We start from the raw sequence: 13,395 nt of genomic DNA, 5'->3' as shown, positions 1-13,395 counted from the left end.
AACTGAAAAAAGTACAGGGTGTCTTATAATAGGTAAAATTAATAATATACCAACAGGCCTTTTGCTTACATCAGGCTAATAGGTACATCGGTCAATAATAATTTTAGTCTATTGACTTGTGATGTTCCCTATTGTGATAGAACCTTGTGATGTTCCCTATTGTGATAGAACCTTGTGATGTTCCCTATTGTGATAGAACCTTGGGATGTTCCCTATTGTGATAGAACCTTGTGATGTTCCCTATTGACCTTGGGTACAAGAACAATATTTCCCTCAAAAACTTCCTCTAGGTCCTTGATAGCAAAAAGCGAAAACCTGCGAAACTTTTTCGAAAGCTAATTATGACCATTTTTTCGCCCCTTCTCCCCGAACTTTTCCTTCCCTCCCCTACTTCCTATCTTCCTCCCTAAACTTGTTATAAACTTTATGATTCCTTGGCACGCAAGGGAAAAAGAAGCTAAATATAGGAAACCTGATGTATTAGGAGTTTTAGGTTGATGTATTAAGTCTGGGAGAGAGTTATGGGAAATAATTTGGCACATTTGGATTAGCTAGTTTGTATGAGGTCGTGGTCCGATTGACAGAACGAAGTGTGTTCTAATTTTCAAGTCGACTTTTTTTTTCTTTGGTTAGTCCGTTTTGTTTGCTTCATTAGAGTTATCGACGACGAGTTATAGCCCAATATTGATAAAATTTGGCGAACATGTTCAACACATAAACTTTATGATTCCTTGGCACGCAAGGGAAAAAAGAAGCTAAATATAGGAAACCTGATGTATTAGGAGTATTAGGTTGATGTATTAGGTCTGGGAGAGAGTCATGGGAAAGTTTGTGTGAGGTCGTGGTCCGATTGACAGAACGAAGTGTGTTCTAATTTTCAAGTCGACGATTTTTTTTCTTTAGTTAGTCCGTTTTGTTTGCTTCATTATAGCTATCGACGACGAGTTATAGCCCGATATCGATAAAATTTGGCGAACATGTTCAACACATGAAGAAAATTTTCTCCTTAGATTTTGGGCCGAACAGGGGAGCCTCATCGGGCCCCGTAAAGGCCTTTTTTCAGAGTGAGTACTACAGGTCATGTAACTTCAATATTTTGGTTTCTTGAAACTGTTCACTTAAGGGATTTGAAAGCGTGGAAAATCAAATCTGTACCACTCTTAGTGCGCCAAGTATGTAATGACGTAAAATTTCTCATGTCATTTTAAACATTTTCCTCATTAAATTGCCTCATTAGCTCAAGAGCACCAAGGGAGGGAGAAAATGGACGAGAAGAGCATTAGAGGAATAAAATCAAATCTGTACCACTCTTAGTGCGCCAAGTGTGTAATGACGTAAAATTTCTCATGTCATTTTAAACATTTTCCTCATTAAATTGTTCTGAGTTGTGCAGCTTAATAATTTTCTTGCTTCCTCCGGGTATCAGTAGAGGTAAAATTGAACTCCCAAGAGTCTAAGCTAAGAAATGGAACTCCCCAAACATTGCCAATTCATGGTAGCCGTACAAGATTATATGGACGAGAAGAGCATTAGAGGAATAAAAAAGAGAAAAACTCTCTTGAAGAGGCTCCTACCTCTGAAAGTTCAACTCCCATCCCATCTATAAAAGCTGTCTATAAAATGGACAGGTGGAAAGCTGAAATATTTTGCTCTTACACTTACACTCTTGTAGTTTTGAGTACATGTCTGAATGAACTCAAGCGAGGAAATCTCTTATATCGTAGAAAATATGAAGCTAGAAGATTAAATGCTTCGTTCAAGCGAAATCCTTCTGTAATAGGGTGTTTCCATCTCGATTGATAAATCTCGTGACACTTGATGCAAATTCGTTGTACTTTCTTTCGGCAGCGACTTTGAAGAGACCTTCCTTCTTCGTTGATTATACAGAAGTGTTGCAATTGGGTACGTAATTGGAGAAAAAAACAGTGATTCAATGTTAAAGTGCAGGGTCCAGAGATTGTCTTAAGGTCTTGAACTAAAATTATATGAATTTGATTTTCTAACATTAAACTCCATTAGCGATGAGACGGTAGGACGGTATTTCTACCATTTTACACATACATAATATGAATGCCATACTCTATTTCAGGTGTAGACAATTACTCCAATAAGAGCAATGTGCTGTGCAAAGTCAACAGCCCTTTCCCATTATCATGAACATGAAGGATGTGGTAGGTTGTGGTACTTTTTCTCTCTCTCCTAGCTTTGGGATATATTTTTTAACAGTGCAGGGTCCAGAGGTTGTCTTTAGGTCTTGAACTAAAATTATATGAATTTGATTTTCTAACATTAAACTCCATTAGCGATGAGACGATAGGACGGTATTTCTACCATTTTACACATACATATGAATGCCATACTCTATTTCAGGTGTAGACAATTACGTAAATAGGGTTCGACCTTTCCAGCCACCCTGAATGAAATGCTATGAAACACTTTCAATCGTTTTTCTGCTTCTATCTGGTTGAGCGACTTTTGGGCTGAAAGGTTTTCACTGCTTCTGCCCGAATGACTTGTTGAGTACGTCACATGGAGTTAATAAAGGTCATTCTCGTTTCATTGGAACAGGCTCTTCTAGGCTAAGTCTCTTGGATAAGCACTTCCACTCAAAACTTACGCAACAAACTTGGAAACATCCAAATGTTGTCGCAACTTCGTGACTGCTTTTTCTACCTACATGATGAGTATGAATAATATGACTTATAATTTACAATATACCCAATGATCAAACTACATATTCTTGAAAGAATAACAAAGAAATCCTATAAGCACAATTTCACGTGTACAGGAACGTTTGCTACGCCACTGGCGAAACCTTTGGGGGTGATCTATCTCTCCCAGACTATTACCCAGACTCACATACCCATGTACATAAAATATGACTTATAATTTACAATATACCCAATGATCAAACTACACATTCTTGAAAGAATAACAAAGAAATCCTATAAGCACCATTTCACATGTACAGGAACGTTAGCTACGCCACTGGTGAAACCTTTGGGGGTGATCTATCTCTCCCAGACTATTACCCAGACTCACATACCCATATACATATAAGTAAATTACCATTAGTCTTGTCTAAATGAGTAAAAACCGTTGCGAAACGAGGTCAAAACGTTATAGCATGTAGAAAGTCAAAGGAAAGGGCAAGAAAGAGAAAAATTGTTCGGATTGTTGATGAGGATGACATTAAAGTTATGACATGAGATTGGACTGAAAGGTTTTCACTGCTTCTGCCCGAATGACTTGTTGAGTACGTCACATGAAGTTATTAAAGGTCATTCTCGTTTTATTGGAATAGGCTCTTCTAGGCTAAGTCTCTTGGATAAGCACTTCCACTCAAAACTTACGCAACAAACTTGGAAACATCCAAATGTTGTCACAACTTCGTGACTGTTTTTTTCAAAAAAATGGGGAAAAAACTTTGGGAGAGAGATAATATTTTGTCAGATTTTAATGGAAACTAATGATAAGACATTTTTTATTTCAATATAATGAATTTTTTCCGCCGTAAACTTCCGAGTTTATATTTTATGATTAGGCAGTCGACTGACGGTTTCACAACACAAGGAGGGGGGTCGTGCAACAGGCTGAAAAATGAAGATTATACGATGGTACAGTGGGTAATGGGTGTGGGACGACGAGGGAGGTAGAAGCATCGCATATGAAATGTGTCACTTTTAATCTTTTTTATGCTTTGTTTTTTTTTTCTTTGTTATTTTGGATTCTTCACTCCCATTTCATCCGGCGCTATAGTTTCCAAACAGGAAGGAAATGTCTGAAAAGAGAAATGCTTTAGCTTAACTTTTAGATCAGATCCAGAGAGACTAGCAGAGATTTTCCCTGGGTATTTAACAGCTTCCTGGATTTCAGGATTTTCATACAAACTTGAAAAGCATTTTACTCGAAAGGTAAAGGTATTGCGTTGGGATATTGTGCAGGTGCATTGTGGGGACATCTTAGACAAAGTAAAAGGAAAAGTTGCACGTAAAAGTTTGGCTCAAATTATGGATTACCTGGAGCGGCGAAGTTCACAGCTCTACAGATAGGTACGTAATATTTCTTTTGAACGTTGCGTCGGAATTCAAGAAGTAACATGAAGTAAGAACTTGAGTTTCGCGAAGTTATCACCGGTAGAGTTGACCAGTTTTCCCTTTGTAGGAATTCGCAGAATTTTCTGTAGAATCTGGGTCAAATCTGTTTTTGTTCTCATAGGAAGGAAAGAAGAAATACAATCATCGTTCGTAATAAATCGAAATATTGTGTGGAACTTCCTCAATCCCACTTGAAAATCAAAAATTGACAGTTTTCCCTGTAGTGTGTGTCTGTGGTACGGGATGATGGGACATAGGACCCTTTTAGAAATCAAAGAGCTAATAATTATCCAAGTAAGTGGGATAAGTTTACCTCATACATATTTCATTTTTAGTGATTGATGGTTGTGTTTGTACTTTTGAGCATGTTTAGAGGAATGGGCTTTGATGAAACCCATTTCGCCTCATAAAGTTAGTTATACACAAAAAGGCCACTCCGAGCCTTAGGTGTGGGGGAAAGTGTGTGTCTGTGGTACGGGATGATGGGACATAGGACCCTTTTAGAAATCAAAGAGCTAATAATTATCCAAGTAAGTGGGATAAGTTCACCTCATATTTCATTTTTAGTGATTGATGGTTGTGTTTGTACTTTTGAGCATGTTTAGAGGAATGGGCTTTGATAAAACCCATTTCGCCTCATAAAGTTAGTCATACACAAAAAGGCCACTCCGAGCCTTAGGTGTGGGGGAAAAACAGCCCTAGAAGATGGACTAAGCTTCTACGAATCTATTCCTCATAAAGAAAGTCTATGTCAGACGACTCTTGAAGTGTAGGATAAATGGATAAAATAATAGGCTACTTACTGTGTCTAGCTACTTATACATGTCTACAATATGCCTAATAAATAAAGTAGGCTTTTGAGCTGTGATGGAACCTAGCTTGGATCGTTATTATGATTCTTTTAGGTATTTTTTGCCTATCCTTCTTTGAACTTCCCTTGTATTATAATAATGCCATGATAAAGGTTTGATGATACCTATTAGCAATATGCTCAGGTAGGTCTATTTAGGTACATATGCCATGTTCAAATGTCAAATCTGTATATGATGTTGGATATAGGATTCTGGTCTTTGATTTGCAGTTAAATGTTGTGATCTTCAAAAACAGCCCTAGAAGATGGACTAAGCTTCTACGAATCTATTCCTCATAAAGAAAGTCTATGTCAGACGACTCTTGAAGTGTAGGATAAATGGATAAAATAATAGGCTACTTACTGTGTCTAGCTACTTACCATGTCTACACTGTGCCTAATAAATAAAGTAGGCTTTTGAGCTGTGATGGAACCTAGCTTGGATCGTTATTATGATTCTTTTATGTATTTTTTGCCTATCCTTCTTTGAACTTCCCTTGTATTATAATAATGCCATGATAAATGAGCTACCGTTTTATTCTCTTCCATACCTTCTTCATGAAAAATGAAAATTATTCCCGCGCCCGTTAAGAATTTTTTTCTGTTTCCCAGTAGGAAAATTATTGTTGAAGAAATTTATGTTTGAATTCTGAGAGGGAGAGCGATTTACATAAAAATGCCATGAAGCCAATGTAGTTTCTTCTCCCCATAGTGTACCTCCAGTTGTCCGTGGAGGTTTGGGAGGTACTTACATTCAGAACAATGTGAAATACCCGACGAGAGGGGAAGGTTACCGTTACTTAGTGCTTACCGCTATTTTCTTACTGCTTTTGTTGCTCTGTAAAATAGATATGTAGCTGCTCTCTATTTACATGCATATTTTATGTACGTACATAAATAGAGAACATTTAACATTTACTGGTACTCCTTCTTATTGGGAAATGTTGATCATTCTGAGGAATTCGATTAAAGCTAAACGGTTTTGTTTAGAAATCAGGGATCAGGATTCTCATTTGCTCTTTGGCATAAAACATGTTTACTTATTGTGGAAGTTTGGGTACTTCTTCATCAAAGTGATTGCTCCAGAGAGAAGAATCCATTTCCTTTTGAAATTAGCTCCTTTTGAGTTAAACTGTTTGTTTTCTACCAAGTTTATTACATATAGCAAGTTTAATTTGAGAAGTTAAACTTGATCTAAATGTGAGTTTCTTTTACCGCTGCAGTAATTATTTCGTACTTTCTATTATTAAATAAATTATTTTTCGCTGAAATTTTTCATCACGTGGCCCGGAGCTGAATTTCACAATGAAACTTTCAAGAGCAGAAAATTCCTCAGCAGAAATTAATTTACTCTAATTTCTCATAAACCAAGAAGAGCCCTTTTTTCTGAGCAAAAATGTTTCTTGAGTTACGCAATCAACTTGTAAACATTCCATTCGGAAGTATTGTAAAAGAACACTCAAATAAGCATCATTCAATAGGATAAGGAAAGTCGTGTGATGTTCACACCAGATTTTTCTGAGCAAAAATGTTTCTTGAGTTACGCAATCAACTTGTAAACATTCCATTCGGAAGTTTACGAGTTGTGGTTTGAAAATATTCAATTTACCGTCTGCAATGGTGGTATTTAAAATATGATTTTCTACATAAACTCCATACTTCAAGATAATTCTGCATTTACATGAGCGGTTTACATAGCTCTGAGGTATTACTGACATTAGTTAAAACCAGGAAGTGGTAAGTTGTGGTTTGAAAATATTCAATTTACCGTCTGCAATGGTGGTATTTAAAATATGATTTTCAACATAAACTCCATACTTCAAGATAATTCTGCATTTACATTAGCGGTTTACATAGCTCTGAGGTATTACTGAAATTAGTTAAAACCGGGAAGTGGTGAGTTGTGGTTTGAAAATATTCAATTTACCGTCTGCAATGGTGGTATTTAAAATATGATTTTCAACATAAACTCCATACTTCAAGATAAGTCTGCATTTACATGAGCGGTTTACATAGCTCTGAGGTATTAGGTACTGAAATTAGGTAAAACCGGGAAGTGGTATGCTCCACAAGATAATTTTGGGATCACATCATCACTGCAGTAAATGAGTGACATTTTGACAATATTTTTACTTGTCATCTAAAAGCTGTTGGAATTTTCTAATGTTGAAGACCATGCTCCACAAGATAATTTTGGGATCACATCATCACTGCAGTAAATGAGTGACATTTTGACAATTTTTACTTGTCATCTAAAAGCTGTTGGAATTTTCTAATTTTGAAGACCATCAGTAGGTTTTGTAGTTTGCTGACAAAATCATTTCATTCTCTCTGTTTCAGCCGTTTTTCTAATGTTGAAGACCATCAGTAGGTTTTGTAGTTTGCTGACAAAATCATTTCATTCTCTCTGTTTCAGCCGCGCCATCCTCACCAATCCCGACGTCCAGTTGAAGACTCCCGTGGGAGACCTGTTCAACAACGACTACTGGGGCACTCCCATCACCTCTCCCAACTCTCACGGGTCCTACCGTCCCCTCACCGTTCTCACATTCCGTCTCAACTACCTGGCATGTGGCCTGAAGCCTCGTAGCTTCCACCTCATCAACAACCTGTTACACAGCGCTATCACTTACCTCGTGTACATACTCTCTTCCTATGTGCTTCCTAACCGAAGGGCGCGTCTCTTCGCGTCGCTCATCTTCGCCGTCCATCCGATCCACACCGAAGCGGTCTCGGGTATTGTCGGGCGAGCCGATCTCCTCTGCACCTTGTTCTATTTGAGCACGATACTGATCTACATCAAGTGGATCAAGCTGGGCGGACGAGAACAGTACAAGTACAACATTAAGATCTCCATCATGAACAAGTACAACAATATCTACTGTCATCAGGCGACCACATCCACGTACAATCTGTGCTGTCATGAGAAGGACAGGTGAGTCATCAACAAACGATGTAGGAACTCGTAGTTTATTGAGACTGTTTTTGTTACAATCTGTGCTGTCATGAGAAGGACAGGTGAGTCATCAACAAACGATGTAGGAACTCGTAGTTTAGATGCGAATTTCAAATTGAGACACGTGAATTAACAACATTGAAAGCATTAGTAGATATTAACTTTGAATAATGTATTTAGGTATTATTAGCTTTTTCAAAGACTTGGAAGGTAGCTTTAAGATACAAATGACCCATAATAGAGCTCCAATGTGATACAATGATACATAGAAACATACATATTATATCAATTTTTTTGACAATATTCTTGTGCCTTCTTAAAAATGGTTCACACACCAAAATTATAATAGAGCTCCAGTGTGATACAATAATACATAGAAACATAAATATTATATCAATTTTTTTTGACGATATTCTTGTGCCTTCTTAAAAATGGTTCACACACTAAACCATCTACGTTCTACTTTCTACAGCAAAAGTAGTTTCTTGTCTCGCCATTAATATCCTCAGGCAACCACAGCATTTCTTGTTGGAACAACGTCGAACGCTTCTGCAAGATCTCACACGTTTTCTCAAGGAAAGATCACACATAGTCGAACATGAAACCTGCTCTCGGCTCCTATGTGTTGAGAACACTGCTGTAAATTATGAAACACGTTCAATTTAATGAAAACTTTTTACGTGATTTGCCTCTCTCACGTCTCATCCTCCTTGGAACGTCACGTAGTTCTCTCTTGCTGTTGAACGTGAACACAAGTTCGTGAAAAAATATTTTTCATGTTTGAAGCTCACACACAAAAAAGGATACAATCTGTGCTGTCATGAGAAGGACAGGTGAGTCATCAATAAACGATGTAGGAACTCGTAGTTTAGATGCGAATTTCAAATTGAGAATGTTTTTGCTCCTGGATCTCTCTCTTTTTCCTTAACCCAGACTAAACATCTTCTTGTGAAACTCCTTGGACATATCCTTTGTCGTTTACTAAGCTTTTGAGATCTCGAAAGTTATGGCAGGCACATCCTCCTTGGAACGTCACGTAGTTCTCTCTTGCTGTTGAACGTGAACACAAGTTCGTGAAAAATATTTCATGTTTGAAGCTCACACACAAAAAAGGCTCTCTCTTTTTCCTTAACCCAGACTAAACATCTTCTTGTGAAACTCCTTGGACATATCCTTTGTCGTTTGCTAAGCTTTTGAGATCTCGAAAGTTATGGCAGGCGAACCCTCTATCTGTCTTCTTACATGAACCCTATTAAAATTGTACCCGAGCACATGGGGAAATGTCAAAGAGGAAGAGAATATTCCGTAGGGAAGTATTATACAGGAGACGTTTTTTCCCCCGAAATAAACATGCTTACAGTATGTTTCCAGACTTTCCAGCAGTTTTTTCCCTCTCGGGAAAAAAGGCTGACAGGGAACGAGTTTTTCCCCAAGAAAACTTTTTAAAATATTGAAAATTTAGGGGTGTTTCACTCATTTCTTTCACCATTCAATTTTACCAATCAAAAATACATCTTCTACCCCACGAAAAGTGTCAATTCTGAATACTATTATTGACATAAAGATCTCATTTCATTTCAACTTTTGAAATCAAATTATCTCTACTTTCTCAAAGACACTCCGAGTGAAATATCTCTAGAGATTCCCTTCTACTGATGGCTCCCTCCCTGTTTAAAACCTGAAACTTCCATTACTCAAATATTTGAGCGAAATTTCGTGAAGGACACCCGTTATACTGTTTGTTTGTCATTTGTAACTTTTTTTCTTCGAGGTAGAAGATACCAGGATCTCGTACAGTATACAGCTAATTATGTTTGTCTGCTTCTGGAAGGTATACCCAGGTAAAAGCTGGAAAAGTCGAAACATACATAACATTATTTCATGATGGTGGCAACCACATTTGATATTCCTTATGAGGATTGTAATATTGTTTAATGTGTTCTCCGTTGCATGTCTAGAAGATTTCATGTGGAAAGTGGAACATATCATTCAGAACACTATTAGACAATACTCGCTAACCTATATTATGACACGTTTACCTACATTCATACAGTAGGTAACTTATGGGAAACTCATAATTATGCTGTTAATATTGTTTAATGTGTTCTCCGTTGCATGTCTAGAAGATTTCATGTGGAAAGTGGAACATATCATTCAGAACACTATTAGACTATACCTACTAGCTAACCTATATGACACGTTTACCTACATTCATACAGTAGGTAACTTATGGGAAACTACATATGCTGTCCGCATCTACCTAAGACCGTCTCTCGTCTGTCCTTAAATGAGCTTTTCAATTTTGTTCACCTCATAACTTGTTGCATGTCTAGAAGATTTCATGTGGAAAGTGGAACATATCATTCAGAACACTATTAGACTATACTAGCTAACCTATATTATGACACGTTTACCTACATTCATACAGTAGGTAACTTATGGGAAACTACATATTATGCTGTCCGCATCTACCTAAGACCGTCTCTCGTCTGTCCTTAAATGAGCTTTTCAATTTTGTTCACCTCATAACTGTTAGTAGAATCCTAATTACCCAGTTTGTCAACAAGAAGCACTATTGAAGACCTATTCACATGTTCGGCATTAATTTGATCTGGCAGATGGCAGAATCCTGTTTCAATATAGGTTTAGGGCCCTCCACGGTTGCATGTCTAGAAGATTTCATGTGGAAAGTGGAACATATCATTCAGAACACTATTAGACTATACTAGCTAACCTATATTATGACACCTTTACCTACATTCATACAGTAGGTAACTTATGGGAAACTACATATGCTGTCCGCATCTACCTAAAACTGTTTCTCGTCTGTCCTTAAATGAGCTTTTCAATTTTGTTCACCTCATAACTGTTAGTAGAATCCTAATTACCCAGTTTGTCAACAAGAAGCACTATTGAAGACCTATTCACATGTTCGATGATGTTCGGCATTAATTTGATCTGGCAGATGGCAGAATCCTGTTTCAATATAGGTTTAGGGCCCTCCACAGATAAGTCACTCATGTATTGACGATTTTCATACTAAAATATATGTAGCCTCAATTCTTTCAATGGTGAGCTTTAGTAGCGTCTGGAACCCATATGGTTTCTGCGGGTGTACAACTGTACAAGTATCTGTGTGACGACATAATAATTTGTTGTACCCATTCACTACGTGATTTCTTGTAGCTATTCAATAATCGGTATGTAGCCTCAATTCTTTCAATGGTGATCTTTAGTAGCGTCTGGAACCCATATGGTTTCTGCGGGTGTACAAGTATCTGTGTGACGACATAATAATTTGTTGTACCCATTCACTACGTGATTTCTTGTAGCTATTCAATAATCATATGTAGCCTCAATTCTTTCAATGGTGATCTTTAGTAGCGTCTGGAACCCATATGGTTTCTGCGGGTGTACAAGTATCTGTGTGACGAGATAATAATTTGTTGTACCTATTCACTACGTGATTTCTTGTAGCTATTCAATAATCGTATAGGATTATAGCTGCATTATAGTTATGAGCTTTCCTGATTTTCCCTTAATCTCTTTTCAATTGCACACTTTCCGGAGCACTTTCAACCTATCAGGGTCACACACTGTATGTATGTAGGTATGTATACCTTTAAGTCAAAAGGTATGTGAGTGTGTGATAAGAGACATTCTTTTCATTTTTCCTCTCTTCAGCTTGAATTTTTTGCTCTGAAAATCCCAAACCCTTTTTTTCCTGGGAAGGAAAAAATGTATTAAAAAAAGAAAAAAAACTTTTTGCTCTCCAGAAATTTTGATAATATTGAGACAGTTGGATAAGTTTATCCTCCTCAACTTCCTACTTCAGTCTTCCTCCTCTTTGATAAGAGACATTCTTTTCATTTTTCCTCTCTTCAGCTTGAATTTTTTGCTCTGAAAATCCCAAACCCTTTTTTTCCTGGGAAGGAAGAAAAAGAGGAAAAAATGTATTAAAAAAAGAAAAAAAACTTTTTGCTCTCCAAGAATTTTGATAATATTGAGACAGTTGGATAAGTTTATCCTCCTCAACTTCCTACTTCAGTCTTCCTCCTCTGCTGGTAGGTATTTTGGAAAATGAAAGCAAGTTTTCACCTGACGGCTAAGGCTAAGTCGACAGATGGGAAGGAAGGAGAAATGTCAGTCTCGAATAGCTGCTATCCGACATGTGTTGGGATTTTCTAAATCTCCTCTCTCTAATATCAAGAAAGAAAAGAGAAAAAATGGGACTTTAACACTAGGCCTTTCAGATTTCAAAACGAAGCGTGGGAGGAAGAATTAAAAGTTTAGTCTAATATTAGAACAGAAGGTGTCAAAGGCGAAAGTTGAAATAAGAGTAGGGCGTTGTGAAAGAGATTTGCAAGCAAAGGACGTTGAAGCAAAGAGTTGGGAAGAATAGAAGGGGTTGAGAAAGCACAGAATGAAGAAACGAATGGAAAGAGGATGTGGAAGTATGAGAAGGTAAAACAAGAACGGGGAAGAGAGCTTTTACAAGTTCTCTCTTACAAGCAGTGAACAGAAACAATTTGTCGAGTATTGGGGTACCTAGGGGTACCTTTTTTTTCTGTTTAGCTGCATATTTTTAGACCCAAAAGAAGAGGCATGCGAGTAGACATATATTTTTGAAACGCCCACTTCAAATATCCTAAAATAATATATTTTAATGGAGTATTAAAGTAGCCACATGAAAAATTGGTTCTTCAGAAGGCCATGCTCGTACATCAAATTTGACTACCTACCTAATTTACCTGTCTCAGAATTACTCAGCTTTTTTTTACTTTTAAAATTTATAAAAAGCCTGTCCTGCCAGTTTTGATTTGGAGAATCCCATTTCATTATCCAGTCATTCAAAGTTAAATTCCATTTTGCTGATTGAGTACGATGTAAATTGACAACATTGAAAGCATTAGTAGATCTATTAACTTTGAATAATGTATTTAGGTATTATTAGCTTTTTCAAAGCATGTGAATTAACAACATTGAAAGCATTAGTAGATATTAACTTTGAATAATGTATTTAGGTATTATTAGCTTTTTCAAAGACTTGGAAGTTAGCTTTAAGATACCAGTGACCCATAGTAGAGCTCCAGTGTGATACAATGATACATAGAAACATTACATTTATTATATCATTTTTTTTTGACGATATTCTTGTGCCTCCTTAAAAATGGTTTACACACCAAACCATCTACGTGTCCTGTATTTTCCACAGATGCAGTCTGAGCTGCCTGTTTCACATCATCAACACGTCCGAGTGGACACAGCTGTCGGGTTTCAAGATCCATCTGCTGCTGACAGCACTGGCCGGAGCAGCCATGATCAGCAAAGAAACAGGCGTCACTGTTCTCCTCATTTGCATCTGCATTGAGCTCCTGCACAACAAGGTAAGAGGCCCAGGTTGCCCCACGTGAAAAAAAGATATTTATGAATTCACTGAAGCTTACTGAACACACACATAATTATGAGGAAATGTGTGTTGGAAGAAACCT

General features: G+C 37.3%; 1 protein-coding gene across 1 annotated transcript; it reads left to right on the top strand.

Annotated features, from left to right (window-relative positions):
* Positions 1-7,363: 7,363 nt before the first annotated feature.
* Positions 7,364-13,317, top strand: LOC113465351 (transmembrane and TPR repeat-containing protein 4-like; the record flags this gene model as incomplete). The annotated part of the gene is made up of 2 exons (XM_026827553.1): positions 7,364-7,882; positions 13,119-13,317. Coding segments are annotated over 2 exons (718 nt in total), but the record flags the coding sequence as incomplete, so codon positions are not given.
* Positions 13,318-13,395: the final 78 nt, after the last annotated feature.

Source organism: Diaphorina citri, unplaced genomic scaffold (assembly GCF_000475195.1).
Source record: "Diaphorina citri unplaced genomic scaffold, Diaci psyllid genome assembly version 1.1 scaffold1194, whole genome shotgun sequence".
Lineage (NCBI taxonomy): Eukaryota > Metazoa > Arthropoda > Insecta > Hemiptera > Psyllidae > Diaphorina > Diaphorina citri.
The sequence above is the reverse complement of the archived record's forward strand: the minus strand, read 5'-3'. Positions and strand labels throughout refer to the sequence as shown.